The sequence below is a fragment of the Fusarium phalaenopsidis genome (genome assembly GCF_050370095.1).
Source record: "Fusarium phalaenopsidis strain FUZ10S chromosome Unknown contig_32288, whole genome shotgun sequence".
Lineage (NCBI taxonomy): Eukaryota > Fungi > Ascomycota > Sordariomycetes > Hypocreales > Nectriaceae > Fusarium > Fusarium phalaenopsidis.
Genome location: NW_028145412.1, coordinates 1 through 24,436, shown reverse-complemented (window position 1 = coordinate 24,436; position 24,436 = coordinate 1). Strand labels below are relative to the sequence as shown.

Genomic DNA, 24,436 nt, shown 5'->3' with positions numbered 1-24,436 from the left:
TAGATTCGAGGTTGTACCGCAGATTATGCTATACCTATGTCTATGCTTCCCCTCCTCTATAGTGATAAATCCTTCGGCCATACACTAATAGCATCGCGTGTATGAATCGCCACACGGTGTGAAGTAAAGATTGCATTCAAGACATCCCCATTTGATACACTGAGAGTCTGTGTGACAGGAATATTCCCTGCAAGACCGCGCGAAAATATCTCCCTCCCTCTCTCTTGTGCTGATATGAGGAGCTTCCTCCCTAACGCAGTTCTTCTGCGGGACCTGAGAAGACGGATCTTTAGTATTAGTCTTCGGGGAAGCGATAGAAAGCATTATATGAGTTTTTTTTTTTTTTTGAAACGCTAAAGCAGAGCACGTACTACATCATCGACATCAACCTTGTTGACATGAGCCTCGTTAACCTGAGCCTCGTTGACCTGAGCCTCGTTGATGGGAGTTTCGTAGGTCTCAGTTCCGTTAACTTGCCCCTGGGTGACCTGGCCCTCAGCAGTCTCTACTGGGGCGGACTGCACCGTCGAAAAGGCGGCAGTGATAGCGAGGATTCTGAAGAGGTTGGCTTGCATGTTGGGCGATATGATATTGTTGTCTTTGGCAGGATAACAAAGAAAGTGTAGGTATTGAGGATTGGCTTGAAGGCTCCGCTCATCTTATCGTTCAGCGGGTGGGAGAAGGCTGCTCTACTTATAGTGATCAATTCGTGATCCCCTTCGGACCTTGCCATCTGGGACCTCATCGTCGGCATTCTTTCACAATACACGGCGATAATCCGGCTTCATTTGAGGTCGTCAGCTGCTGAATCCCCGTGAAAGAAACTGCATGTTGGTCAGAGTGGCTGCGTCTCGTACGGAACCGCGCAACGATCCCTGTGATTCATGGTTGCCTTCCAACAGTCACCTTGGTGGGACGATTCCGAATCGTCTCTAGCGTTGTTGTTGATCGTTCGACGTACATGCTTGAGGCACTTTTGATACGCGGACCAACGGACCAATAGTGGAACTTTTGGGTGCGTGCCTCGCCTTGAGAAGAAAAAGTTGATTTGTCGATTGCGAGAGCGAAGATATTGTGGCTAATGTACTGTCGTTGCCCTCTTATACCCCTGCGGGTTGTACCACTCCTTGTTAGTAGCTCTGTCTTAGCGCCGCCGTGGTCTAAGTATACAAGGTACCTCACTTCTCATGTATTACCTCCCTAAAAGATTGTTGGAGCGCGAACGCAGTGTGGTTGGCACAGAATAAAAACCGGCAATACGGAGTACATAAGCGAGGACGATTCCAGAATGAACACGAGATTGGATGCGGGCCTCAAAAAGCTCGCATGCCTGAGATCTGCCACTTAGAGACCCCGTGCGCCGCTTACCTAACACACTTCAGGTGCAAACAGGCAGCAGACCTCGCAGACCAGCGGAAACGGCTCAGTTAGTCCGTACGTAGGTGCCCCTTATCTACGCACTGCACCGCCCGCACCTCCGGTGCCTACCTTCAATCCGACTACTTCTACTATTCCTATATGCTTCACCTGCACCCCAGCAGCTAACGCATCACATACCCCGCATTTAAAAAACGTAATTCTTCCTCGAAATCTTTAAGCCGCGGCGTTATGGCTTGTATCAACTCGCTGGCAATATGGCGGACCAACTGACAGCAAGTGCTCCTCGAACTCTCTTATTTATTAGTATGCTAACCATTCAATTAACCCACTCTAGGACCCGATCATGCCCCAAGCCGTCGCAGACCGACAACCTGTGGGCGATAATATGTCTCTGCGCGACATACAAAGATCGATGAAGAAGGATCCAGACGGACATGGCATAAGTGCATTGGGCTACGATGGTGTGCTTCGCACTTTTGACAACGAACGGAAGGTTCTTGATGCAGTTGGCCTCAACCCAACCCAGATCAGAGAATATTACGATGGTCTGCCGATGCCCGAGAGATTGCTCACCGCCGACGGCCGTAACATATCCCGTAGGGATATGTTCTACCCCGATGCGGAGAATATTCCTAGGAAATTTACAGAGGAGGATAGAGCCAAAACTCGGGCATATAACGAGGAGTTGGAAAGGCGCGGAGTCACAAGCTGTGTTCCGGGCAAGTCAGCAGACGACGGTGAACCGAATCCTAGATAGCTCCTTTTGCTTTTCATCGTTGCGGAATCTTCATTGTTCTATCCCTTGTCGCGCTCTTTCCTGTGCGTTTGTCTTGTGATACTGCGCGTCATACATGATTCTTTTGGTTTTCGAAGCCATTTGTAACAACGTCATGGCAATGAAGCCACCCCTGGCTGAAGTTCGTGTCAAGCCTCTTCCGCTGTGTTGCGGGTTTCACGGTCCTCAAGTTGCATTACGACATTTGACAGACAACAACTCTTCATTGAACGAACGAAACTCGCTTCCTGCGTGAGAGCAAGAGATAACACAATGTGATCAAGCGTATCCCTTTCGCCTTCGCCGCGGGATTTGCGTCTTGGTGGATTCACCTTTGCCCTGACTCGATGCGTTCTAGCGCAACGTTACTGCGGGAGAGGCTTGCAATAGACGCCATCATGAGTGCTGACCAAAATTAGATCCTACGCCGTGGTCACTTGAGAGCAGATGTCAAAACGCACCTCTTCACCGTTAAGATCTGGTATTGCCGATACGAGCTCGTCAAGGAATATTTTGATCAACAGAAGCAGGAGCTCCCGCTTGATCTCCTTGAGCAAAGACATAATAACAGCTATGAGAACGAACCTGAGAGTAGCGATGAGGGCGAACATGAGGCCAGTGATGGGGATGATTCGAGATGCTGCAAAATCAGCTCCTTGCTGAGCAGTAAGGAGGAAAGAAACCATATGGACACAGATGGGGCACTCTTGGGATAGACTTGTAGGATAGAATAAACCAGTAACCAAGTCTATGTGACCCTACTTAGGCAATAAACACATCACGTCTCTAGCGATGGCCAGAAAATCTGATTCCGCAATCGTCTCTATCTCTCAGTGCGCTGGAACATTAAGCGTATAACTTGGTTCACCACCGGTTGAAGTGCCTGCACGCTGCTGAAGAAGGAGTGCAAATGGTCTTTCTTGTAATAAAGCTTTTTTTAATAAACTTAAATTTATATTTTTTATCTTTTTATTATATCATCGCTTTGGATAACTCAAAGCAGTTACTATGTCCACTACTCCACGGTCTGGTTTTATTGCCTAGATAGGAAACCAATGCCACCTCATGCAAGAATTGAACGACATTTGTCAGCGGGGCGCGACAGGGAGACCTGAGAGTCTTTCATGCCATAACAATAACATGATTCATTGATCGGTATCCGATTGCCTTTGTTACTGATTATAGAAATGTCCTCAACCCAGCTGACCATGTTTGCCTTGCTGGCTAGCACAAAGATGCAGAGGGGAACGTGAATAGGGGGGGGTGTTGCCCGCTCGTCTCGAGTTATAAAGAGGCTGCTCTCTGTGTTTCCGACACCGAGGTTTGCCAATTTGGAGATTGACAGCTCGACATATCTACAATCACGGAAACATCAAACATGGAACCAATCGGTATTGCTCTTGTTGGAGGTGGCATTTTTGCCAAGAAGGAGCACATGGTGAGTCCACCTCCCAAATTCAAGAAGCAAAAACTAAGAGGTTGCAGCCTGGAATCATGAAGTGCCCATCTTTGAACCTCAAGGCTATCTATTCGCGATCGCTGAAGTCAGCCGAAGACACAGCCACTCTGAATACCAAAGGCGAGGTTGACCTGTACTCTTCTGATTCTGGTAAGGGGAAATCATATGAAGATCTTCTCTTGCGAAAAGACATATCCGCAGTCATCATTGCACTTCCTATTTCCGCCCAACCCGAGTTCATCGATCAAGCCCTCAGAGCGGGGAAGCATGTCCTGGCCGAAAAGCCTATCGCACCAGACGTAGCGGCAGCTAAGAAGCTCATCGATGCTGCGTCAAAGAATGGAGTATCTTTTTCTCTTGCTGAGAACTACCGGTTTATACCAAAGTATATCTACGCCGCGGAACAAGCAAAGAAGCTGGGCAAGGTGGACCATTTCAACGTCAAATTCATGTGCTTGTTGCCGCCAGATAACCTTTGGTACTCAACGCCATGGAGGGGACAGGCACAGTACCAGGGCGGCCCTCTGCTAGATGGAGGTGTTCATTATGCTGCTGCCACCAGGTTGTTCCTTCAGGGTGATTCAAGCGCAGCGTCTGTTTCTGCCCTGACGAGCTTGACACAAAAACATCTTCCTCCGGCTGATACCGTCAACGCTCTTGTCAAAACAAAGTCAGGCACAAGTGGAACTGTTCAATTCTCCTTTGGTTCTCAAATCGATGCTTCTGAGTGGGACTTTGGCCTTGAGCGAGGCACCGTCAAGGTGTCAGGGAACACTGTTATTGTTAAACCGGCTAGTGGCAAAGCAGTTGTCAAAGAATTTCCCGAAACTAGCGGTGTTAGTGAAGAAATTGCATCCTGGGCGGAAGGCTTGGTTTCTGGAAAGCAGAACCCGTTGCAGTCTGCCGAAGAGGGGATGGCGGATGTGGAGTTTGTGGAAATCATGTTGAGGAGCGCAGAGAAAGATGGTGCGCCAATGAAGTATAGTTTGCAGTAGACAACCAAGCGTTCCAAGAAGAATCCATCAGATAGTTAATGTGAGATATTCAATGACTTTTGCTCCCAGTTTCGGTTCAGTCGCTTCACCTCTCTGGAGAGGGGGTTGAGGTTGGTGGGAATATTGTGATATGGGCAGTAGTCGACAGGCAACCACACCGGAATAAGTGACTAAAAGATGATGCCTGCTGTAGCAGAGATTATCTGCATTCGATCATAGTAACATCATTCGAAAACACCAAGAATCAAGTTTGTGACCTGTAGTTTGATGGCTCAGAGACAATACCGAAGAGCACGTGATTTGTCACATGTTCCTTATCTCGCCGCATCTCACCAAGCAATTTTGCGCCGTCGAAACCGAAAATTTCGAGAAGAGCAACGAATACAGAAATCCCGCCAAATGGTTAATCATCTCACTGGACCCGGAAATCCCGTCTACAATGAATGCATTTCGGCCTTTCTTTCGCCAGGGTGCAGATTGGGCCTTTGTAGGACATAGCTCGTCGTTCCCAGATATCGGCGCTGACGATGCCGGCAACCTGTCAAAATTTCGGCAGTGTAACACAAAGTCAATACCGGGATGCAAAGCGTTTCACGTTTCCAAAGAGAATAGCTCCAAGTCAGAAGAAGTACCTGTCGGAGATGATGCTCTTGCTGGCGAGTTGACAGATCAAGTTCTTGTCTTCCAGTATAAGGGCGAATTCCATGCCGTCGATCATGTAAGCCAGCTCTTGCATTTTGTATGTCATGGCTAATAGCGTCACAGTCGTGCCCCCATTCCTCATACCCTTTGTCGCAAGGCACGCCGTTCGATATTGAAGACTTTGGGATGGTTCTTAGCGCTGGGTTGACTTGTCCCAAGCATGGTTGGTCCTTCGACGTGTTTTCTGGAATGTCTGATAGAGGCTCCTATAGACTCAAGGTGTGGGAAGTCCAACTACGAGATATGACAAAGACGGAGACCTCTCACGCTACCGAGAAGGCAGGGAGTGTCGCAGAAGTAGTAGATAAAGAGGTGTGGGTGAGGAGGAAACAAAGAATCGGCTAGACAGTTTATGAGCCATGATGGATTTGGCTTATCGCAATGTTTCCTATGGCTCAGCATCCATGATTGATTTCTTTCCAACGGATCAGTCATGATTTTTGCAGGTGGTCGGCTACTAGTGGCTAAAGTAGTCCAGGAGGTGACAATGTGTTCTTTATTCTAGTTGAAGCCCGGCCCTTGATGGGTTCACTGAGCCAGAAGATCGTAGTCCAGAAGGGTTCATGGGCAAGGTCTGTGGATAGCCATGTGTCGTATTAATCGAACAAGGCAATCCTACGATAAGTGGACTAAGTGAGACCATTACTTGTGGGTTTCTCTTTGCGGGTTCTTATCTTGATTTTCTCTCAAAACCATCTCAATTAGCTAAAGAGGGACACAACTTTACAGTCCAGATCTCTAGTCGTACCGACTTACGTAAGGTTGATCAATAGTAACAGGAGCAAAATGCGAGAAGAGATTTATCTATTTCATTCCAGTGAGAGGACTTCGGGCTACGAGATGAGCAGTCATTGCACTGAGATCGACTTAGTTCCACCGTAGAACCGATAGAGAAATCGATAGTATTCTTAATACGTATAAGTTGGTGAAGATGTCACACGGATTCTATTGGACGTAAGCTCCATAGAGTAAGTAGTGTAAAACATGTAGAACGGTCCCCTATTGTTTTTCTCTGCCCCTAATCTTCTACTCGCACCTACTGGCTATCAGTACGGACGTGCTTGGCCTGGGTGGAAAAAACGCGCGAGCTTTATAGAGGCGTGTATAGTAGCTGCCTGAGTCTGGCATCCCTTTCATAGGGCGTGATTAGCTCTAGGTAAGAAGGAAGTAATAGCTAAGTAGGAATCTAGCGGGAAGGCAAGCGCTCCCTTTTATAAGGGGATACTGCTACCTAAGGACATATCTAATAATACGACGCGGTTAGCTATTGCTAAAACTACACGTAGTAACGTGACTAATTAGTATAGGAGGAGGAGGTGGTGGTGGCAACGCATAGTGGCTTAATTAAGTGGCGTAAAACTGTGGCTTGGGTGGCTAAAATATTATGGCGCGGATTGCCGTACGGAGCGCGAGGTGGCCCGAGCATGAGTAAGGAGGGCGCGGAAGAAAGAACCTTTCGTTCCTCAAGGCACGGGAGACCGGTCCCCTACGGGGTCCGCCAACGCCTTTCGGAACAAGCCTGAGAAGCAAGGCACTTGCATTGTAAGCATAGCTGTTGTTTTCAAAAATTTCGTTCTTGCTGGTGATGATGTTTTTTTTTTGGCAAGAATGGTTAATAATGCATCTTTAGGTTCCCGTCATGTACCCGTCAGGCAAGGTACTTTCAGGAGCCTTTCAACAATTGAGGGGATAATCTACCTCCTTCTATTTCTTGGTTTGGGAGCTTTGGCGAGCGTCATCACATTTACACTTTCGGAACGTGATGATTCGGGATACTAATTTGCCTTCTTTCAGGATCAAAGAGGCGAAGAATGCCTCCGGGTTGTCATCGGCTTCGGCATCCTCGCAGCGAACGTTTGATATCGATCTATCGGCATACTTATTGCCTCGGAGCTCAGCTGACTGTAAATCTCTTATTGTGTATTACATTGAGTCATCCTGGTAATGAATGGTGTAGTGTGAGATGAAAACGCGGCATTCCAACGCTCGATCCAGTCCGCAAATTATCTATGTCCACAGTAGCTAGTATCTGCAAGTCGTATCCTCGCAGACAGACCTGCCATCTGCTTATTCCTTGTACTCCCAGCAACCCGCTTCTCAGAGACTCCAAGGTGATACGGTCGTACCCCAGGCCTTTGCCGGAAAAATAAGCAAGTGTAGCAGCAGTGTCATATAGTAATTGGCCGATAGACAATTCGTTATTATCAAACAGAATAAAAGCTGCTTAGTTTCAATACTGTTAAACAGAGCGCGTTTCACAGTAGCAAGCGTTGAAAATGGGGTTGAAAGATCCTTCTTCTTCAAAGGAACGGGGTCGGGTTACCCCAGACTTATCAACAAAGAAGGACCCACAACTTAGGTTCAAGCTCAGCCAATCAGATCCAAGCGGAGGAATTGATCCGCAGCGCTTGGATACGCACGGGCCTATCGAATCTCATTTTGCCCCACAAATACAAAAGTCTTATCAGGGACATACAGCGGACTACCTTGTCATTGCAGAACCAAACACCACCCAGTTCAACGCTCTTCAAGCATTATAGTAGCACGCAAAAGATTGCACCTGATCAGCCCAAGGGCGACAACTCGACTGGTCTCCGTACCACATCTGATCCATGTAATTTTCGCAGTTTTTCCCCTTGAAAAGGTTGCAGAAGCACCCCGGAGATTGGCACTCCGCGATGTTCATAGCCGTGCCGTAATGAAAATTGAAACAGTTGGTCTTGCCCGACCGTAGACTCGAAGCCCAAGCGACATCGACCTGGCCAACGTAAGACTTGCACTTGGTGTCAGTGTAGTAGTTGATCTGCATCTGCTTGGCAGCGGCAGCCGCAGAAATCAGTGTAGCGAGCACTGAGGCAGTTGAGAAATGCATCCTGGAGTGTGCTATGTCTCGGTGCGTTATTAGTACAAGGTAAAAAAACATCGAGTGAATAGCGTGGTGGCTTACATATGTTACTCGAAAATAGGTCTGGACTGCAGTGAAGATTTCTATGCTAAGGACGAGTTTGAATGAAGAGTGTTGATTTTCTTCTGATCAAAGTTGAACAACTCGTCGACATCTCGGCAGTTATATATCTATTGAGACTCTAAGTGATTACTCATCATGCCATATAAAGTCGGTGACAAAAGCTAGGTACATGATGTTCACAAATGCCGAGGTAAGTAGTGACAAAGATGTTTAATACACCAGACTGATGCAGTTCTTTCTAACAAAACCATGTGCATCAAAGGGGAAAAAAATCCACACTGGCTTGCGATAGGTTAGAGACAACCAGATGGAATAGTGGGAATATTAAGATTCTAGCCCTACAGGGGTTGAGCGGCCGCCCGCATATACGAGATGCGAGTGGAGTACATTATTGGTGAGCCTCGGCACCTTGGCGGCGCAGGGTTCTAGAATCACAATAGCTCCTCCAGTTCGAGTAATCTACTCTACGAAATCATGTTTACCACCCTTGAGAGGTTCACAAAGACGGAAGGTGGTAAATCAAAAGGACATTGGGTAGAAGGTATGATTGGATACATTTTGGAATGGACGATTACGATGGGCTTATGTAAAGGCCTGCATTTAGGCCCTGATCATGAACGGGCGTCAAAATGAATCACGTTTTGAAGAGGGACATGCTGGCGCATAAAATTAGGTTGGCCAACGTCTGATACCAAAACCCCGTTCATTGCACGCGTGATTGGAATTGAATCACTCCCTCACGGCGGGTTCATTTTGAACCACAAGATCATCATCAAATGAGCCTCAAAGAGCAAGTCCGCAACGTGCGGGAGCTCGTGGCGAGATTGGTTCATATTGTTCTGGGCCGGTATGCACTTGCGACAGCTTATGCTCATGTCGGCTGCTGGAAGTGATGATGGATCAAGCCAAGCGCATCCGATAGGCATCTAACCCGAAAACTCAAAGCATGATTCATTTTGAACGCCGTTCATGATCAGGGCTTTAGGCATACGACCCTAATTTCCGACTTTCCTCTTTCGGTCCCTGGTTTTCACATATAAAAGAGTCTGTCTCGCCGAGATAACTCATCCTCATCTCAACTACTGCGCTCTTCTCATTCAACTCAGCAACTCAACAGTCTTCTACCTTCATAAACGCCAGGTCAGCACCAGTCTCCATGTCCACATGAGCAATGCTAACAATGATGTAGCATGCAAATCACCGCAATCATCGCCACCGCCCTCCTGGCAGCAGGACAGGCAGCCGCTGGCATCAACTGCAAAGGCAGCAGCAGCTGCGGTACAACCTCGAATTCTCTTGTGGATTTAATCAACCTTGCCAATTATGTCGACCTTGGTCGCTGGTACCAAAATGGGGAGCACATTGTATGCGCCGACAACCTCTGTGCATTCCTGCAGAATACTGGCGGCATGCCCGGCACAAAAATCCGGTCGCTCCTCGTAGACCTGTCTGATCACGGCTGCAAGAAATGCGGCAGTGTTCCAGTCTTTTTTCCGGACGACAACGATGAGAAGAGCCACGGTATTCTCACTGTTAACATTGTTACCAAGCCTCAGTGCAGATGGGCTGCCTGTAAGAAATAAGATGTACGGGATCTTTTAAGTGTCCTTCGAGGCCTTCGCTGTCTTCAGTGGCTGCCTCATTTGATCATTTGGTGGAATAGAACCTGAGTGACGGAGTAATATGTGGACAAAGGTTATTAGGCAGCCATTAGATCAATAGTGAACTGTTAATATATCAAACATCTACCTAAACCACAGCAAATACTTCACTAGAATAATGAATATTCCTGACCATGAGAGCAACAACACTTATCTAACACAGTGGGCTCAGAACCTAGCTCTACATATCCCGCCCCGATAGTGCTGAAAGATATGATTGCGGCAGGTACTAGACGCAAACCATAACATAGACTCATTCTGTCCTCCTCCTTTAGTTAAGAATACGACCCTATAGCTGACATCTATAAGAGCTTCATACTTTTTTTTTTTCAGCTCAACTCTGCCGTGTCATTTAGGTAGGGCTGATGGCTCGTAACTGCACAAGCTCGTAAAATTGATGTCATTGAGAATTATAACCATTTATAGTAGGTGCTTTAGGAAGTAAATTAATCTCTGAGCCCTACAACTCCAGTTGTTGCTTGCTCCATTTACACCTCGCTGGCGCCAGGCCGACGCCGGAACCCAGGCCACCCTGTTTTAGACCATATCATCACGGGGACGGCGACAGTCTCATGGCGACGCCTAGAGCTATCCTTGAACCATGGGAGCCTCTTCGTCATCTAAGGCTAGGCTAGGAGCAGACACTATCCCTTGAGTTGTGTTGAACCTCCCGCCAGGTCGCGGCAAGGAGGTGTAGCCAATTAAAATGCGTCAATCAAAAAATACCTGTCACCCCCCTATTTCAGCCTGTGATAGAAGTACCAGCAATCTCTCGAGTTACAAATCGCTACTTCACACTGCTCACGTTCCCTATCTATCACGAGGTTCCACCTATGTACCTCCTAGAAGATGGTGGGCTTGTGGGGCCTGGTACGGCCGGGAGGTTCAACACAACTCAAGGGATATTAGGCAGATCTACGTGCGGTATATTAAGGCTAGCTTCTTTTTATAATAAAGCGGGAGAGCATAGAGAACTCTTTAGCTAGGTTAATAAAGAAAAAAGTTAATAATAAATAAATTAAAGTTAACGTACATAATAAGCATGTGCACCAGGCAAGGGTACGTACTACTTGGATTTTATACTATAAATTTAAGTTTTAAAAGAACTCTTAAAAATTTAAATTTAGCTTTAAATTAATAAAAACTTATAACGTACTTGATAAGTGAGATGATCAGACAAGTGAGATGATCAAAAATCCCTTAACCTATATCATCACTATTTAATTAATTAATTCTTAACCACCTAATATGTCAGAAGGAAATAGAGAGGCTAGAGTTCTTCTTGCCCTTTAGGCCTATCAAAATACCCTAAACTTAAGTCTCCGGCGAGCCGCAAGAATCTATAAAGTCAACTATAGTACTCTCTTTAACCGCAATCAAGGCATTTAAGCCCGAGCTAATATTATCCCGAAATCACATAAGCTATCTAATCTAGAGGAAGAGATCCTTCTTTATTTTATTCTTAACCTAGATTTGCGAGGATTCCCCCCCCGGCTACGTGGTGTGAAAGATATAGCTAATTAATTACTTGCCGACTGCGACGCGTCACCAGTTGGTATATGCTAGGCTTTAAACTTTGTTAAGCGATACCTAGAGCTTAAGACGTATTTTTTTTTAGAAATATAACTACTAAAAAGCTAAATGCAAAGATCTAACTATTATCCGTGATTAATTTTAGCTTATAGTAAATATAATCGCAAAGTATAATATCTAATTAAATAATATCTATAACTTTAATAAAACTAGCTTTATAATAGATATAATTTAAAGTGGAATAGTTATTATAGGTATAGAAAGGCGTGGAAAGCTAAAATCGGTGTAGCTTAGAAACCGAGAATAGATTATAGTTATTTAGGCGATTAACGCGGATGGCTAAGCGATCCCGCCATTTATTATTAGTGCGAGCTAATATTACCTCGCTAACTAGTACCGGGATAGTAACCTCCTGGGCGATTAGGCTATTATAATAACCTAAAATGGCTAGACTGATAATGAGATTGGTCTCGAGTGGCTTACGCACCTTGATTGGTGTATAGCTAAGTAATTAAATAGTCGCTATTATCTTTTAATCCTTGATGGCTATGAAAGTTATTACTTAATTGAATTTGAGAGATATTATGAGGAGAAAAAGATTATTAGGCTTTATATGCCACCTTATTTATCTTATCTACTCTAGCCCCTTGATGTCGGGTGCTTTAGCGTGCTTAAGAACGCTTATGGCCGAGAAATAAAGCTTCTGATTACATGCTTTATAACTTATGTTTCAAAGACTGAGTTCTTCCTGGCCTTCTACGTCGCATTTCAGGCCGCTATGATGGAAAAAAATATCAAGTTAGCCTTCAGAGGGGCCAGGCTTATTCCTCTTAACCCGGAAAGTATAGTCTCAAAGCTTAATATGCAGCTATTTTGTTGGAGAAACAGAACACACCAACCACAGCGAGGTTGAACGCTTCGTGACCTTCTTCGGGGGATTTTCAAAATAGGGATCTCACACGCTTCTTGGTGAGGTAAATATAATATAAAATAGTAAGGGCAATTGATCAATTGATAACAATGAAAATTTAGTCAGAGAAAGAGCCCAAAAGCTGCTCCTTTCTCGTTGACCATGACGACAGTGATGATGCTGATGGCCGAAGGCAACTGGCCTCTGACCTTTTTCTACGTACAGGAAATTGCCCAATGGCCCAAAATGGCTTAGCACCTTTTCCCCCCAACTCTCTCGGAGGTTGAGAGTGTGCAACATTGGGTGTAGCCAGAAGAGATTGAATTAAAGCTCCCTTCTTCTATCTAAGGAATGACAAAGGTCGGTCTCTTATACTTGTGTTCATCCTGCCGATCTTCCAGGCAGCAGGCCGTTGCCTGCGATCTGGCGTTCACGCTGACCGTGAAGCTATTCACGATGGTCGTGATCCTTGCCCCACTTCTAACAAACTCACTATGGACTCTAATACCGGCTAAGGAGGTGGCTAAACTATCGACCCCTTGGGTTTCAAAGACCCCAAAGACCGTGCTTAAGGCTCAATCTCAGTCAGAATACCTCAAGAGATGAGTTATAAGGCATAAAAGTAGCTCCCCAGAGTTAATTCTAGAAGCTATATGGTCTTATTCTAAGAAAACAAAGATAGTTATGCATAAGGTTGCCTTACTTAAGGCTAGGGTTAAAGAACTTAAATGGGCAAATAAGATACTAAGCCGGCTGTGACGATCGTGTGTTTCCCAAGGGATAAACCGGTCGTGCAGGGTTTATGTTGGCAGAGAGTGCTGGGCGTAGTCTGAGCAATAGGTTGTAAGTCACGTCTGGTAATATGCTCAATGGTATTGAGTGTAACCAAGTTGTATTGATAGCTGAGGTAGCTAGTACATAAGAAAGTACAATGAGCGTGTTCTATATACTTGGGATCAATCCTTGGACCGACGTTCTCTGGGTTCGGTCCATTGGTAGGGCCGACGTTTTCAACGTTCGGTCCTGGGACCCATGGGAGCGACGTTCGGTTTCCTCGGTCCTGCTTAGTCAGAGTGTTTTCTGCCATGCTTCCCCGCCTGGCCCATGTCATGGCCGTGACACGAGGTTCCCTCCCCGTTGGTCTTGTCCTCAAGACCAGTTTCAGCGGCCAAGTGTTGTCGGTGGGTAACTCTGACTTGTAAAAATTTCCTTTTGCTGACGTGATGTCAGGCCGGGTTTCAAGCGTACTTCTTTGCGAAAGCTTTCCGAAGCGCAGGGTCTTTCTGCTTATATTGAGGCTTTTGGTTCCGAAATCATGCCTTGTACTCGTTGTTTCCGCCAGGGTCTGTCCTGTAAGGTGGTTTCCGATCGTTCCAACCGTTGCTCCAATTGTGTTGATGCGAAGGTTGTGTGCGATGGGGCCGGCGTGGCTTCCTTCCGTGAGTGGGTGTCAGTGCTTTTTCACGGCGGTTTGGCTGATTTCTTGTAGTTGCGAAAAATATCCGGGAGCGCAAACGCCTGGAAGGTGAGGAGGCTGAAGCAGAGGCTGCTTTGGAGGAGGCGATGGCTAAGCTTGCCCGCATTCGGAAGCAGAAGAGGTTGCTCAAAGCGCGTGGTGACGAGGCTTTTGAGCGCGGCTTACGTGCCTTGGAGGAATCGGGCGAGCTCCGTGAGGAGTCGTCCGCTGTTGTGGAGGCGCATTCTTTTGGGGCCATTGACTTGATTGATTGGAACGCTGTTGGTCTTGACGAGCCTGTGCTTGGCGTTGTTGGTGGAAGTCCTTCAGAAGGCGTTGTGCACCAGTGAGGTGTTCTGGGGGTTCCCATGTGTTTTCTGAGTCAGGGTAGTCCTTCCATTTGATGAAATACATTGTTTTGCCATTGATTTTGTTCATGTCGAGGATGGCTTCTACGATGTATTCTTCTGGTCCGTCGATTTCTGTGTCTGGTTCTTTATTTGTTTTCACCTGGATGGTGTCTTGTGCTGGCTCGAGTAATGAAATGTGAAAGATTGGATGGAGCTTGACCTTGGGTGGTAAGTCCAGTTCGTAGTTATGTTTCGAAATTTTCTGCTTAATCTTGTATGGTCCGATGTATTTGTAGTCGAGTTTTTGTTTTGTCGTTTTGTTTCGATGTTTTTTGTTGCGAGGTAGACCATGTCTCCCTCCGAGAGGATCAGTCCCTCGATTCTTTTCTTATTGGCGTATGCCGTCATTTTGTTTCTGACGAATTCGAGTTCTGTTTTCATTTCTTCATGTAGGTTTCGTAATTGGTCGCTGGTGAGGATCGCCTTGGGGTTGATGATGGCGTCTCGGGATTGTCGGTAAATGTCTGGTGTGAACCCGAAATTGGCGTATGCTGGTGTGACCTTGGTGCTTTCGTTGGTTGCTGTGTTGTAGGCTAGCTGGGCAGCTGGTAGCTTTTCAACCCAGTTGTTTTGCTCGTAGTTGATATAGCATCGGAGGTATTGTTCCAGTGTTTGATTCATGCGTTCCGTTTGTCCGTCTGTCTCCTTGTGGTATGCAGTGGAGAGTTTGTGATTGATTCCCAAGTATCCTGTGAGGCTCTGCCAGAATTTTGATGCAAATGGTGGTCCTCGATCTGTGATGATCTCGAGTGGTAGTCCATGTGTTTTGGCAATGTGGAAATAGAAGAGATAGGCGAATTCTTCGGCCGTTGTTGCTTCTCTATAAGGTATGAAATAGGAGAATTTCGTGAGTCTGTCCACGATGACGAGAATGCTATCGTAGAAGTTTCCAGTGGCTGGTTCTTCTGATAGGGGTAGTTTGGTGATGAAATCCATAGTGATTGAGTCCCATGGTTGTTGTGCAACTGGGAGTGGTTGTAGTTTTCCGTATGGTTTGTGGCGTCGTGCCTTGGTTTTCGCGCAGAGGTCGCATTGGTTGGCGATGGTTGAAACAATTTTCTTCATATTAGGAAAAGTAAACGTCGTTTTGACTCGTTCTAGGGTTTTATTGATTCCTTGGTGTCCGTGTAGCAGGTGTTTGTGTATTTCGCGTACGAGGTCGTGTTGTAGTTCCTGTGGTACTTGTTGTTTGTCTGTTTTCTCATTGTCTGGGAGGTGTTGGTTGTATTCTAGGATTCTCGTGAGTAGTGGATTGCCCTGTTCCACTGTGTAGGTTGTTGCAATGATTCGTTGTGTGAGGTGTCCTTCCTGCGTGAACTGCAAGAGTTGTTCCTTTGTCTTGGTTCTTCCCGTGTCTAGGTCGGGGCGTCGGCTGATGGCATCGGCTCTGCCGTTCTCCGTTCCTTTGACGTGGATGATGACGTAGTCGAATTCTGAGAGGTATTCGGCGTACCGGAGTTGGCGTCCGCTGAGTTCTTGTGTTTTCGCGAAGTGGGTGATGTTCTTGTGGTCCGTATATACCTTGATCTGGTGTTGGCTTCCTAGGAGATAGTGCCTGAATTCTTTGAAGGCGTTGACGATTGCGAGGAATTCTTTGTCGTAGATGGGGTAGTTTAGTTCCGCTCCATGTAGCTTGTGGGAGTAGAATGCGATTGGGTGTAGGAGTCCTTTGTCGTCTCGTTGTCCAATCTGTGCGCCTAGGGCGAAGTCCGAGGCGTCGGTTTCGAGTTCGATTGGTTGAGATGGGTCGAACATCTTGAGCACTGGTTCGCTCAGGATGAGTTCCTTGATTTTGTCGAAGGCGTCCTTGGCTTTGTTCCCAAATACGAAGGTCTTGTCCTTCTTCGTAAGTTCCGTCAATGGTGCAGCTATCCGTCCGAAGGCTTTGAGGAACTTGCGGTAGTAATTGGCGAATCAAGGAAGGCTTGTACTTCCTTGACGTTCGTTGGTTCTTCCCATTCCTTGACCGCTGAGACCTTCTTGGGGTCCATTCGTATCTCGTTGTGAGAGATGATGTGTCCGAGGAATTCCACTTCCGGGGCGTGGAATTTGCTTTTCTCGGGTTCCACTAACAACTTGGCGTCTTGTAGTGTTTGCAGTACCTTGTGGACGTGTTCCGTGTGTTCTTCCTCCGTTTTGGAGAAGATGAGGATGTCATCCAGGTAACATACAACGAATATGTCCAGATGTTCTCGTAGCACGTTGTTGATCATTCGTTGGAATGCAGCAGGTGCATTGGTGAGTCAAAGGGCATAACGAGGTACTCGAATAGTCCGTACTTAGTACGAAAAGCGGTTTTCCATTCGTGTCCTTCTTTGATCCGAATAAGGTTGTAGGCTCCTTTGAGGTCGAGTGCTGTGAAATACTTCATGCCAAAAAGCCGATCCTTCAATTCGCTGATGAGAGGTAGCGGTGTGCGATCCTTGACCGTAATGGCGTTGAGCATCCTGAAGTCGACACAAAGCCGGAGCTTTCCGTTTTTCTTCGGAACGAACATGACGGGGTATCCGACAGATGACTTGCTTTCCCTGATATATCCTTTCCGTATCATGTCTTCGATGTATTCCTTCAACACTGGTAGTTGTGCTTCGTTGAGTGGGTAGAGTTTGCTGAAGCCGGGTTGCTTCCCATCGATGAACTCAATTTCTAGGTCGTAGTGTGTATGCTCAGGTAGGCCTGTTTCGAGTTCTTCCGCGAAGAGTTTCTTGTAGATGCGATACTGCCATGGAATGTTCTTGAGTCGCTCTTCTTCTTCCGGGTTATCCTGTGGTTTCTTTTGTGGAGCTAGGTCCTTTTCGAGTTCATGAAACTGTTGCATGACTCGTGCGATCATCCTTTGTCGCTGTCGTTTTCGTCCTTTTTGATGTTTGTGTCTTGTCCTGTGGGTGGAGAGGTGTCTCGTGTTGGCCTCTGCCTGGCTTCTCCAGTTCCTTCGGTAGAAGTTTGAGATCTCGTGTCGTATTCTGAGTCGTCATTTGCTGTGGAAGGTGTCTCATCGTTGAAAGAGAGCACTTGGCCAGTCTTCCAGTCGAAATGTGGGTTGAATCGTTGTAACCATGGGTACCCGAGTACAAGATCATGTTGCTTGTTCGGTACAACGTCGAATGAAATGCCCTGGTTCTTTCCTTCAACGAAAACTTTGAGGTGATCAATCTCGCTGTCGATGATACCGTTGTTGTAGTCGAAAGGGGTTCCTTCTAGGTTGACAACCGAGTAAGGCGTCTGTTTGTACCTCCATGGTAGCCTGAGCCTATTCGCCGTTGTCGGGTCGAAGTAGTTCTGCTCAGCTCCGCTGTCCACTAAAGCGTTCAACCATTCTCCTCTGACTCGTACTTTCAGTTCTAGGCATCGTCGCCTGTGTACTCCGGTGGTGGAGTAGAGGGCCTTCTGGGGTAATGTATTCCCTTGTTCATCCACCCGTCGCCCTGTGTCGGATGGGGTGTCTAGTTTTTGACATTGCCAGAGCGTAGTTTGTGTGATCAAATTCACACTCGCTGTTTGCGCAGGCGTCGTAGTCGTGCGTGTCGTCCTTTTGTGCAGCCAGTCCTGGTACTGCCGTTCTTGTTCGGCTCCGGGGTCTTCTTCGTTTTCCTGGCTGATCGTCTTTTGCCAGTCCTCGATCTTGTGGTGATCCGTTTCTTCTCCTGAGTGGCGTGGTAGAGTTTTGAAGAATATCGCGCGTTCGCGACGCCGATGGATTCATACCAGTGTACCACTTTGTACCCTTCCGTTTCGTACCATAGGTAGGGTTTATGGTTTGGTTGATGTGGTAGTGGGACGGGGAAGCAATCTTGCTCTTGCTTCTCCTCTCGGTGGGTTTCGCACCAATGGTGTTGGCACGACATCCAAGAGATGCTAGCATGCTCCTGGTGTGTCGGGTATGTCCTTACGTCGTCTCGTGGATTGAAAGGTGCTTCCGGATGTCGAGGGTTTTCGGCCAATTCCCGATGGTAGGCTCGAATGCAAATTTCTTGCTCATCTGACGTTTCCACATGTTCTCGTGCGGTCTGGATGTACCTTTCCCTTAGGCTGTTCCAGTACCTGTTATTGTTTTCGTCGTACAGTTGGGGGTAGTCTTCCTCCTCCCATAGTTCTTTGTCGCTTTTCCGGGGCTTCCTAGAGCGCTCCTGGCGTAGTTCTCTCTGTAGTTGTCGAGCCTTGTGCTCGAGCTTGGTTCGATTGATGTTGCTACTGCTTGTCTTGGCAATCCAATCATTGCGTGGCAGTCTGCTGTGTTGGTCTGTTTTTGTCGTTCGCAGATTTCATCGTATTCCCGTGATGCCTCAATCTGGTGTCGAGGGCATAGGGTATGGTTGCACCGTGTGGGGTCATCTTGTCGGCAGTCCCTTCGGTGGACTGTGGCGGGCACCAAAAGTTGTTCCTTCTCTTCGTATCCCACAATCCATTTCTTGTGGTCAAATCCTTCTGCGGCGGCTTCTTGGAAGTCGGCTTGTTCGTTCGATGGTTGTTGTGCTGAAGGGGGTGTCGTGGGTTCTTCGATTTTGGGTTCGGCGCGTCTGGTCACGGCGATGGTACGTTGTGACATCAAGTTGCCTGGTTGCTGTCTTCCCTTGTTGGGCTCTGGGAGTGGTTTCCATCCCACGTGTTCTGTAATGTGCGAGCGGTTGTTCTTTTGAGGTTTGACTGGTTCGTGGAGTCGTTCCTTCGTAATGTTGTTGATCATATAGTTGCCTTCCGCCTGTTTTCTGAGAGGTATACTTGGCTGTGTGGCATGTCAGCTCATCTGGTTGGATGCCGGTTTTGTCGTATCCTTGTCGAGCCATTCCGAGTGTTCTAACGGTGCGGATGGCCGTCTGGGGTTCGGTATCTGCCCAGGTGGATCTTACCTGTTTCTTACCTTCTGGGAGGGGTTGTCGTGGCCTTGGTTGATAGCGTCCCTCCTCCGTATCCCGCTGCTTCTTTCGGCATTCATTTGCCTTGTGTCCCTTCTTGTGGCAGTAGTAACATTCAATGTCCTTGCTGTCCTTCTGGGCTGCTCCAAGTTCCATAGGTCCTGCGTGGGTCCCGTAGGAGGTGTTGCCCCTGGTCTGTTCTCGCCTTCGAGATTGGTTGGCGTTGTTCTTATTGCCCCAAATTCGTCCTTTGTTGGATTTTCCATGCGTCGTTCAAACTGTCGGTTGTCGATCTTGATAGTCATGTCGATGTAGTCCTGGAGATTGTCGGGTTTTCCGTTTTGCAGAGTTCGTCCTTCACCTCATCCTTGAGTCCTTCGTAGAAAGCAATCTGAAGGGCACTTGTTCCCCAATTGAGAAATGAGGTGATTTGTGTGAACTCGGCTGCGTAGGTCGGAGGCGGCCTTTGTCTGTCGCAGGTTCTTGAGTTTCTGCGTGGCCTGTTGTTCTTCATCGATGGTTCCGAAGTTGCGTCTGATCGCTTCTTCAAAGTTTTCGTATTCGGCGAAAAGGAGTTGTGTTTCCTCGGTGGGTTCATTCCCGAGAAAGTCGCGCAGCTTGGGTTCAAACCAAGTGAGTGCGTTACCCGTGAGGCATCTGCTGGCGTGTAGGACCTTGCTTTCGGCACTGGCCATCCTGGTGGGAAAGTACCGTTGGTATGCTCTGAGGGACGTAAGAAACGTCCTGACGTGGGTGGCCTGTCCGTTGAATGGTTCTGGGTCCTTGGGTTTGATGATCTCGCCGATGTCTTTGTGGGTAGTACCAGCGGCGGTGTGCTCGAACGTCAGGTTGCCGAGATCGTGAACCTGCTGTTGTGCCAGGTCATTTTGCTGGGCTTGGAGCGTGGTGAGTCGGTCGATCCGGTTCTGTTGTTCGTTGATTGTTTGCTGGTATTGCTGCTGTTGCTGTTCCATGGCTTGGCGGAAGCGTTCCTGCATGTCGTTCATGGATGCCTCCATGCTGGCCAATCGTTCCTGAGTGATCCTGGCGTTGTTGCGTGCGCCGTCCAGGAGGTTGTTATGCTGGATGCTCAGGTGGTTGTACTTATTTCTGAGTTTGCGGACTTCATCTTCGTGTGAGGCCGGGACGATGTGTTCTTCGCCATCGTCATCAGTGTCCATCGGGATGTTAGGTTCCTCTGGTTTGGTCGCGGGCTGTCCCTGTTGGGGGGTGACAGGCAGCTTGCTGCGAGGGTAGAAGGAGATCCAGTGTTGGGTGCCATGGTAACAGTATTGCTCAGAGTATGCAGTACACTACTGAACAAGAGCTATCAACGTGTGACGATCGTGTGTTTCCCAAGGGATAAACCGGTCGTGCAGGGTTTATGTTGGCAGAGAGTGCTGGGCGTAGTCTGAGCAATAGGTTGTAAGTCACGTCTGGTAATATGCTCAATGGTATTGAGTGTAACCAAGTTGTATTGATAGCTGAGGTAGCTAGTACATAAGAAAGTACAATGAGCGTGTTCTATATACTTGGGATCAATCCTTGGACCGACGTTCTCTGGGTTCGGTCCATTGGTAGGGCCGACGTTTTCAACGTTCGGTCCTGGGACCCATGGGAGCGACGTTCGGTTTCCTCGGTCCTGCTTAGTCAGAGTGTTTTCTGCCATGCTTCCCCGCCTGGCCCATGTCATGGCCGTGACATAACTAATACCTCTACTTTGAGTAATATATTATATCTCGTTGCGAGGGTATTTATAAGCTTATTAAATTATACCTAAAGACCTCATAAGCTAACCTCTTTGGGGCCTAGAGGATCCTTAAGCTTATGCTATTAAATTAGCTTGCCGAACTTAAGGCACTTTAGGCCAGGCAGCACATAAGCATGCCTCTTTGGCTATTAGGGGTATTATATAGCTATATCCGTGGCTGGATCTCATATGAAGCCTTATATAAGGTTGACTCTCAGTGGGAACGACTATTAGAAGCATATCCCGCGTGTATAGGCGTATTCACGAGGACTCTTGGTCTGCCTTGTGCTCATACCCTTCAGCTATTGCTAGTGCGAAATAAGCCCCTTTAACTATACTATTTCCACATATATTAGCACCTCCAGCGCTCAGGGATCCCCCTAGCTTCTCATTAAGCCTCATAAGTTATTTAATCGCCTAGCGGCTAATTTAATGCTGCCGGCAATGAGCACATAGCGTGAGCTTAGTATATTTGAGCTCATTGGGAGGGCATCATAGCTAAGGGCATAACTAAAGTGTTCGAGATATTATGAGCTTAGCCATAAGATGACCTCAAAGGCTTGCCCCTTGCGCTACGAGGATCTATTAACGGCTCTACTGGCGGCTCTAGTCTAGACTTCTACGACTACGTAGATAATAACGCATATATCTTCTCGCTCTGTGACCCGCTCTTTATCCCCGTTATCCCCATTAGGCGCCTCTATTATATCCGAGACTATTATAATAACACATATATCAATATACACAACAACTCGGGTATTATCTCCCCCGGCAGCTATGCTAATAGCTGCCCTAGCCGCGCCTGCATTGCGAGCTAATAATCCTCGTGCTATCTTCTAATGATATAAGGAAGCACGAGAGGCCTAGTATGCTATATTGCCTCGGGAATGGTTAAGACTAACTAGCAATTTAGGAAGGCTATGAAGCTGCCTATATGTTACTCTAAAGCTGAGTATAACTAGTGCCTTAACTATAAGCAAATAGGGAGGCATTATAGGGAGGAAAATGGCATTAGAGACTAGACTAAGGAGGAGATAATAAGTTATCTTAATTGGGATAAGGCTAAGACTAAGCGGGTTGAATCTAATATAGAGAAAGAGATAGCATAGCGGCCCTTTATATAGCGGCGAGGGATATAGCATATCTGGGATGCTGCTGAAAGGGATCGTGAATTATAGGAGGATTGGTATAGAGGCAGGAACCCCTATTAATATTTGCAAAATTAATACGAGATATAATTAGTATATATTATTTAAAAAGAGAAAGAAAAGGCGAATCTCTGAGCATATTATATATAACCCAATGGCTTATTTTAGTTGAGTTATAGGTGAGTTAAATGAGTGTGTATTATGGGCCTAGTAGCCTTTAATTATCTAGGGAATAAAATAACTACCCCTATAGAAATCACTGCCTTCCTTGCTAATACCACTATATATAGCTATTCTAATTGATATCTGCAATATGAATCCCTGCATTCTCTAATGCTATGACGGTTAGCTAATAGGTAGTTATCCCCACCGCCGGCGAGGGCCAAGCCGTGCCTGGGATAATTTCGGGCTGATTCCGATATACCTAATCTCTCGGCCTGAAGGGTATGTAGTGCTCCAATGGGGGTTAATATCAGGGTTAACCCTCTGTTGTTAATAGCGATAGGAGCACCTTGAGGAGGATACTAAGTATTCTGGGCTCTTATAAGGGCTTAGGGATTCCAGGCATATAAAGCATTAGATGTGATAGGGTCATTTAGCAATATATGCTAAGCCCACTCAATAATATATCTGCAGAGGCTAGGCTCTTAGATGGGGATTATTGGGACGTTACTCTTGCTACTAGTTACTATAGGCAAATGATATGCAAAGTAGCTGGGATATTTGCATTTATTAGATATAATGCCTGTAGCCTTTATGAATAGTATTATTAATGTAAGATAGGGAAGTCCTAAGGGTTTTGACCTTGGTTTTAATTCTAGTTATTTATCTTTGCGGTGTTATTTGAGAGAGGGATAAAAGCCTTCTTTAGTAGAAAAGGCCTGCTTTATATATTAGAAGCATTAAAGTGATTCACTTCAGAACCAGAGCTATTTAGTTATGCAAGTGAAGGCATCATATATTATTATAGCCCAAGGCAGATTGGCGCGTAGTTAATAGATTACGTTATATCTTGAATATCTGTATATATAGAAGGCCTCTTAATCTCTTTAATTGCATGAATAGATGCTCTCTCAATAGATGAGGGAGGGATATCTCTTGATCACACACACATAAGTCGGTCTTACATAATAGATCTTATTTGCACCGCCGGCGGTGCGATATATCACGTGATCTTATTTGCACCGCCGGCGGTGCACGTATGACTGCCGCATTTATCTCATCTCCACCCGGTTCCTCACAATCCAGTGAATCCACCAAGTAATGTCCACCAAGTGATGAAGCAGACTCGACGTGATTAATCATGCCTAGGCTGGGATACAAAAAGTCGCGCAAGGGGGTGCCTAAGATGCAAGCAGAGACGCGTCAAGGTATGTCATTCGTTCTCGTCACTGCAGCTGCTAATTGTTAGTGTGACGAAAAACAACCATGCTCCGCTTGCTCACGGCACGGCGTTGCCTGCGTCTTTCCGGAACACCGGATGCAGCAAGATCGTCTTCTAGATCTCGGGATTCTGACCGGTTCGTGATTCACTTTGTAAAGAGTCGATCTAACTAGACAGAATGGCAGTCAGACAGACCTACGCAGAGATTGGGTTCTCCATCCCTGAGCCCTGACCCCTATCCTTACTTTGCAAAGTTTGTCACGGGCCAGGAGCCAGTGGAGAAGAGTACATGGCTCACTGATCTTGAGCTGATGCATCACTACACATCTTCGACCTATTTAACACTGCCAAGGGCGAATGAACTGCAACAAGTGTGGCAGGTCGAGGTTCCAAGTTGGCTCTCGCTCTGTCTTTCTCCTCCATCAGGTCCTCTCAGTCTCGGCACATCACCTTGCTTATATTCATCCTGATCGACCGACTCTCTCGATGCGCCTCTCAGCATCAGAACAAGGCCGTGGTAGGCCTCCGAACAGCAGTCCCAACCATCAGCGGGGGGTGTCCGGAAATCTTTGTTTGCTTCTTCGTTGCTGTACATCTGCGCCTTTGCAAGCTTCAGTGCGCCAAGTCGGGATGAACAGCCACGAATCGACGTCTTGTCGACGTTTTCTCCTGGTTCGAGGCATCGGCGATATTCTCAGCTCTTATAACGACGCTCTGAGAGCCAGCAAGCTTGGTATTCTCTTTCTGAGAGGCGACGCGGGTGAACCATCACCAATTCTATCAGCAATGGTTGAGAAGCTCCGCCAACTCGAGATACCCAACGCATTTGATCCGGAAACGACCAATACTAACTGCCGCGGATCAGTCCTATCAGCAGTCAATTGGATTGGTGCGTCTGGACAACCCGAATGCCGGATCTTCGAGTCGCCATGGGGTTGGGTCCTAATCTTTGAACCCAAATTCATGGACCTTGTGGCGAAATCATCAATTGCTCTTTGCGTCATTGGGCATTACTGCGTCATTTACACCACACTGGGCAGGATCACTGGTTT

At 46.9% G+C, this 24,436-nt stretch overlaps 7 protein-coding genes across 7 annotated transcripts; 3 read left to right on the top strand and 4 right to left on the bottom strand.

Moving 5' to 3' along the window:
- Nucleotides 1-353: 353 nt before the first annotated feature.
- On the bottom strand, nucleotides 354-575 carry LRP88_03549 (uncharacterized protein; the record flags this gene model as incomplete). The annotated part of the gene is made up of 1 exon (XM_083240168.1): nucleotides 354-575. One exon carries the CDS (start codon nucleotides 573-575, stop codon nucleotides 354-356), a length of 222 nt encoding a protein of 73 aa, XP_083103458.1.
- A 2,958-nt stretch (nucleotides 576-3,533) lies between these two features.
- LRP88_03548 (Gfo/Idh/MocA family protein) lies at nucleotides 3,534-4,609 on the top strand (the record flags this gene model as incomplete). Its single annotated transcript, XM_083240167.1, has 2 exons — nucleotides 3,534-3,593; nucleotides 3,641-4,609. 2 exons carry the CDS (start codon nucleotides 3,534-3,536, stop codon nucleotides 4,607-4,609), a joined length of 1,029 nt encoding a protein of 342 aa, XP_083103457.1.
- Nucleotides 4,610-9,055: 4,446 nt separating this feature from the next.
- On the top strand, nucleotides 9,056-9,862 carry LRP88_03547 (uncharacterized protein; the record flags this gene model as incomplete). The annotated part of the gene is made up of 2 exons (XM_083240166.1): nucleotides 9,056-9,126; nucleotides 9,469-9,862. 2 exons carry the CDS (start codon nucleotides 9,056-9,058, stop codon nucleotides 9,860-9,862), a joined length of 465 nt encoding a protein of 154 aa, XP_083103456.1.
- A 3,630-nt stretch (nucleotides 9,863-13,492) lies between these two features.
- Nucleotides 13,493-14,189, top strand: LRP88_03546 (uncharacterized protein; the record flags this gene model as incomplete). Its single annotated transcript, XM_083240165.1, has 3 exons — nucleotides 13,493-13,560; nucleotides 13,614-13,822; nucleotides 13,873-14,189. The coding sequence occupies 3 exons, from the start codon at nucleotides 13,493-13,495 to the stop codon at nucleotides 14,187-14,189; spliced, it is 594 nt and encodes a 197-aa protein (XP_083103455.1).
- A 1,157-nt stretch (nucleotides 14,190-15,346) lies between these two features.
- Nucleotides 15,347-16,004, bottom strand: LRP88_03545 (Ty3/Gypsy family RNase HI domain-containing protein; the record flags this gene model as incomplete). The annotated part of the gene is made up of 2 exons (XM_083240164.1): nucleotides 15,347-15,422; nucleotides 15,568-16,004. The coding sequence occupies 2 exons, from the start codon at nucleotides 16,002-16,004 to the stop codon at nucleotides 15,347-15,349; spliced, it is 513 nt and encodes a 170-aa protein (XP_083103454.1).
- Nucleotides 16,005-16,458: 454 nt separating this feature from the next.
- Nucleotides 16,459-18,111, bottom strand: LRP88_03544 (reverse transcriptase family protein; the record flags this gene model as incomplete). The annotated part of the gene is made up of 4 exons (XM_083240163.1): nucleotides 16,459-17,058; nucleotides 17,349-17,548; nucleotides 17,741-17,893; nucleotides 17,955-18,111. 4 exons carry the CDS (start codon nucleotides 18,109-18,111, stop codon nucleotides 16,459-16,461), a joined length of 1,110 nt encoding a protein of 369 aa, XP_083103453.1.
- A 1,353-nt stretch (nucleotides 18,112-19,464) lies between these two features.
- LRP88_03543 (uncharacterized protein) lies at nucleotides 19,465-20,343 on the bottom strand (the record flags this gene model as incomplete). Its single annotated transcript, XM_083240162.1, has 1 exon — nucleotides 19,465-20,343. One exon carries the CDS (start codon nucleotides 20,341-20,343, stop codon nucleotides 19,465-19,467), a length of 879 nt encoding a protein of 292 aa, XP_083103452.1.
- Between the last annotated feature and the right edge of the window lie 4,093 nt (nucleotides 20,344-24,436).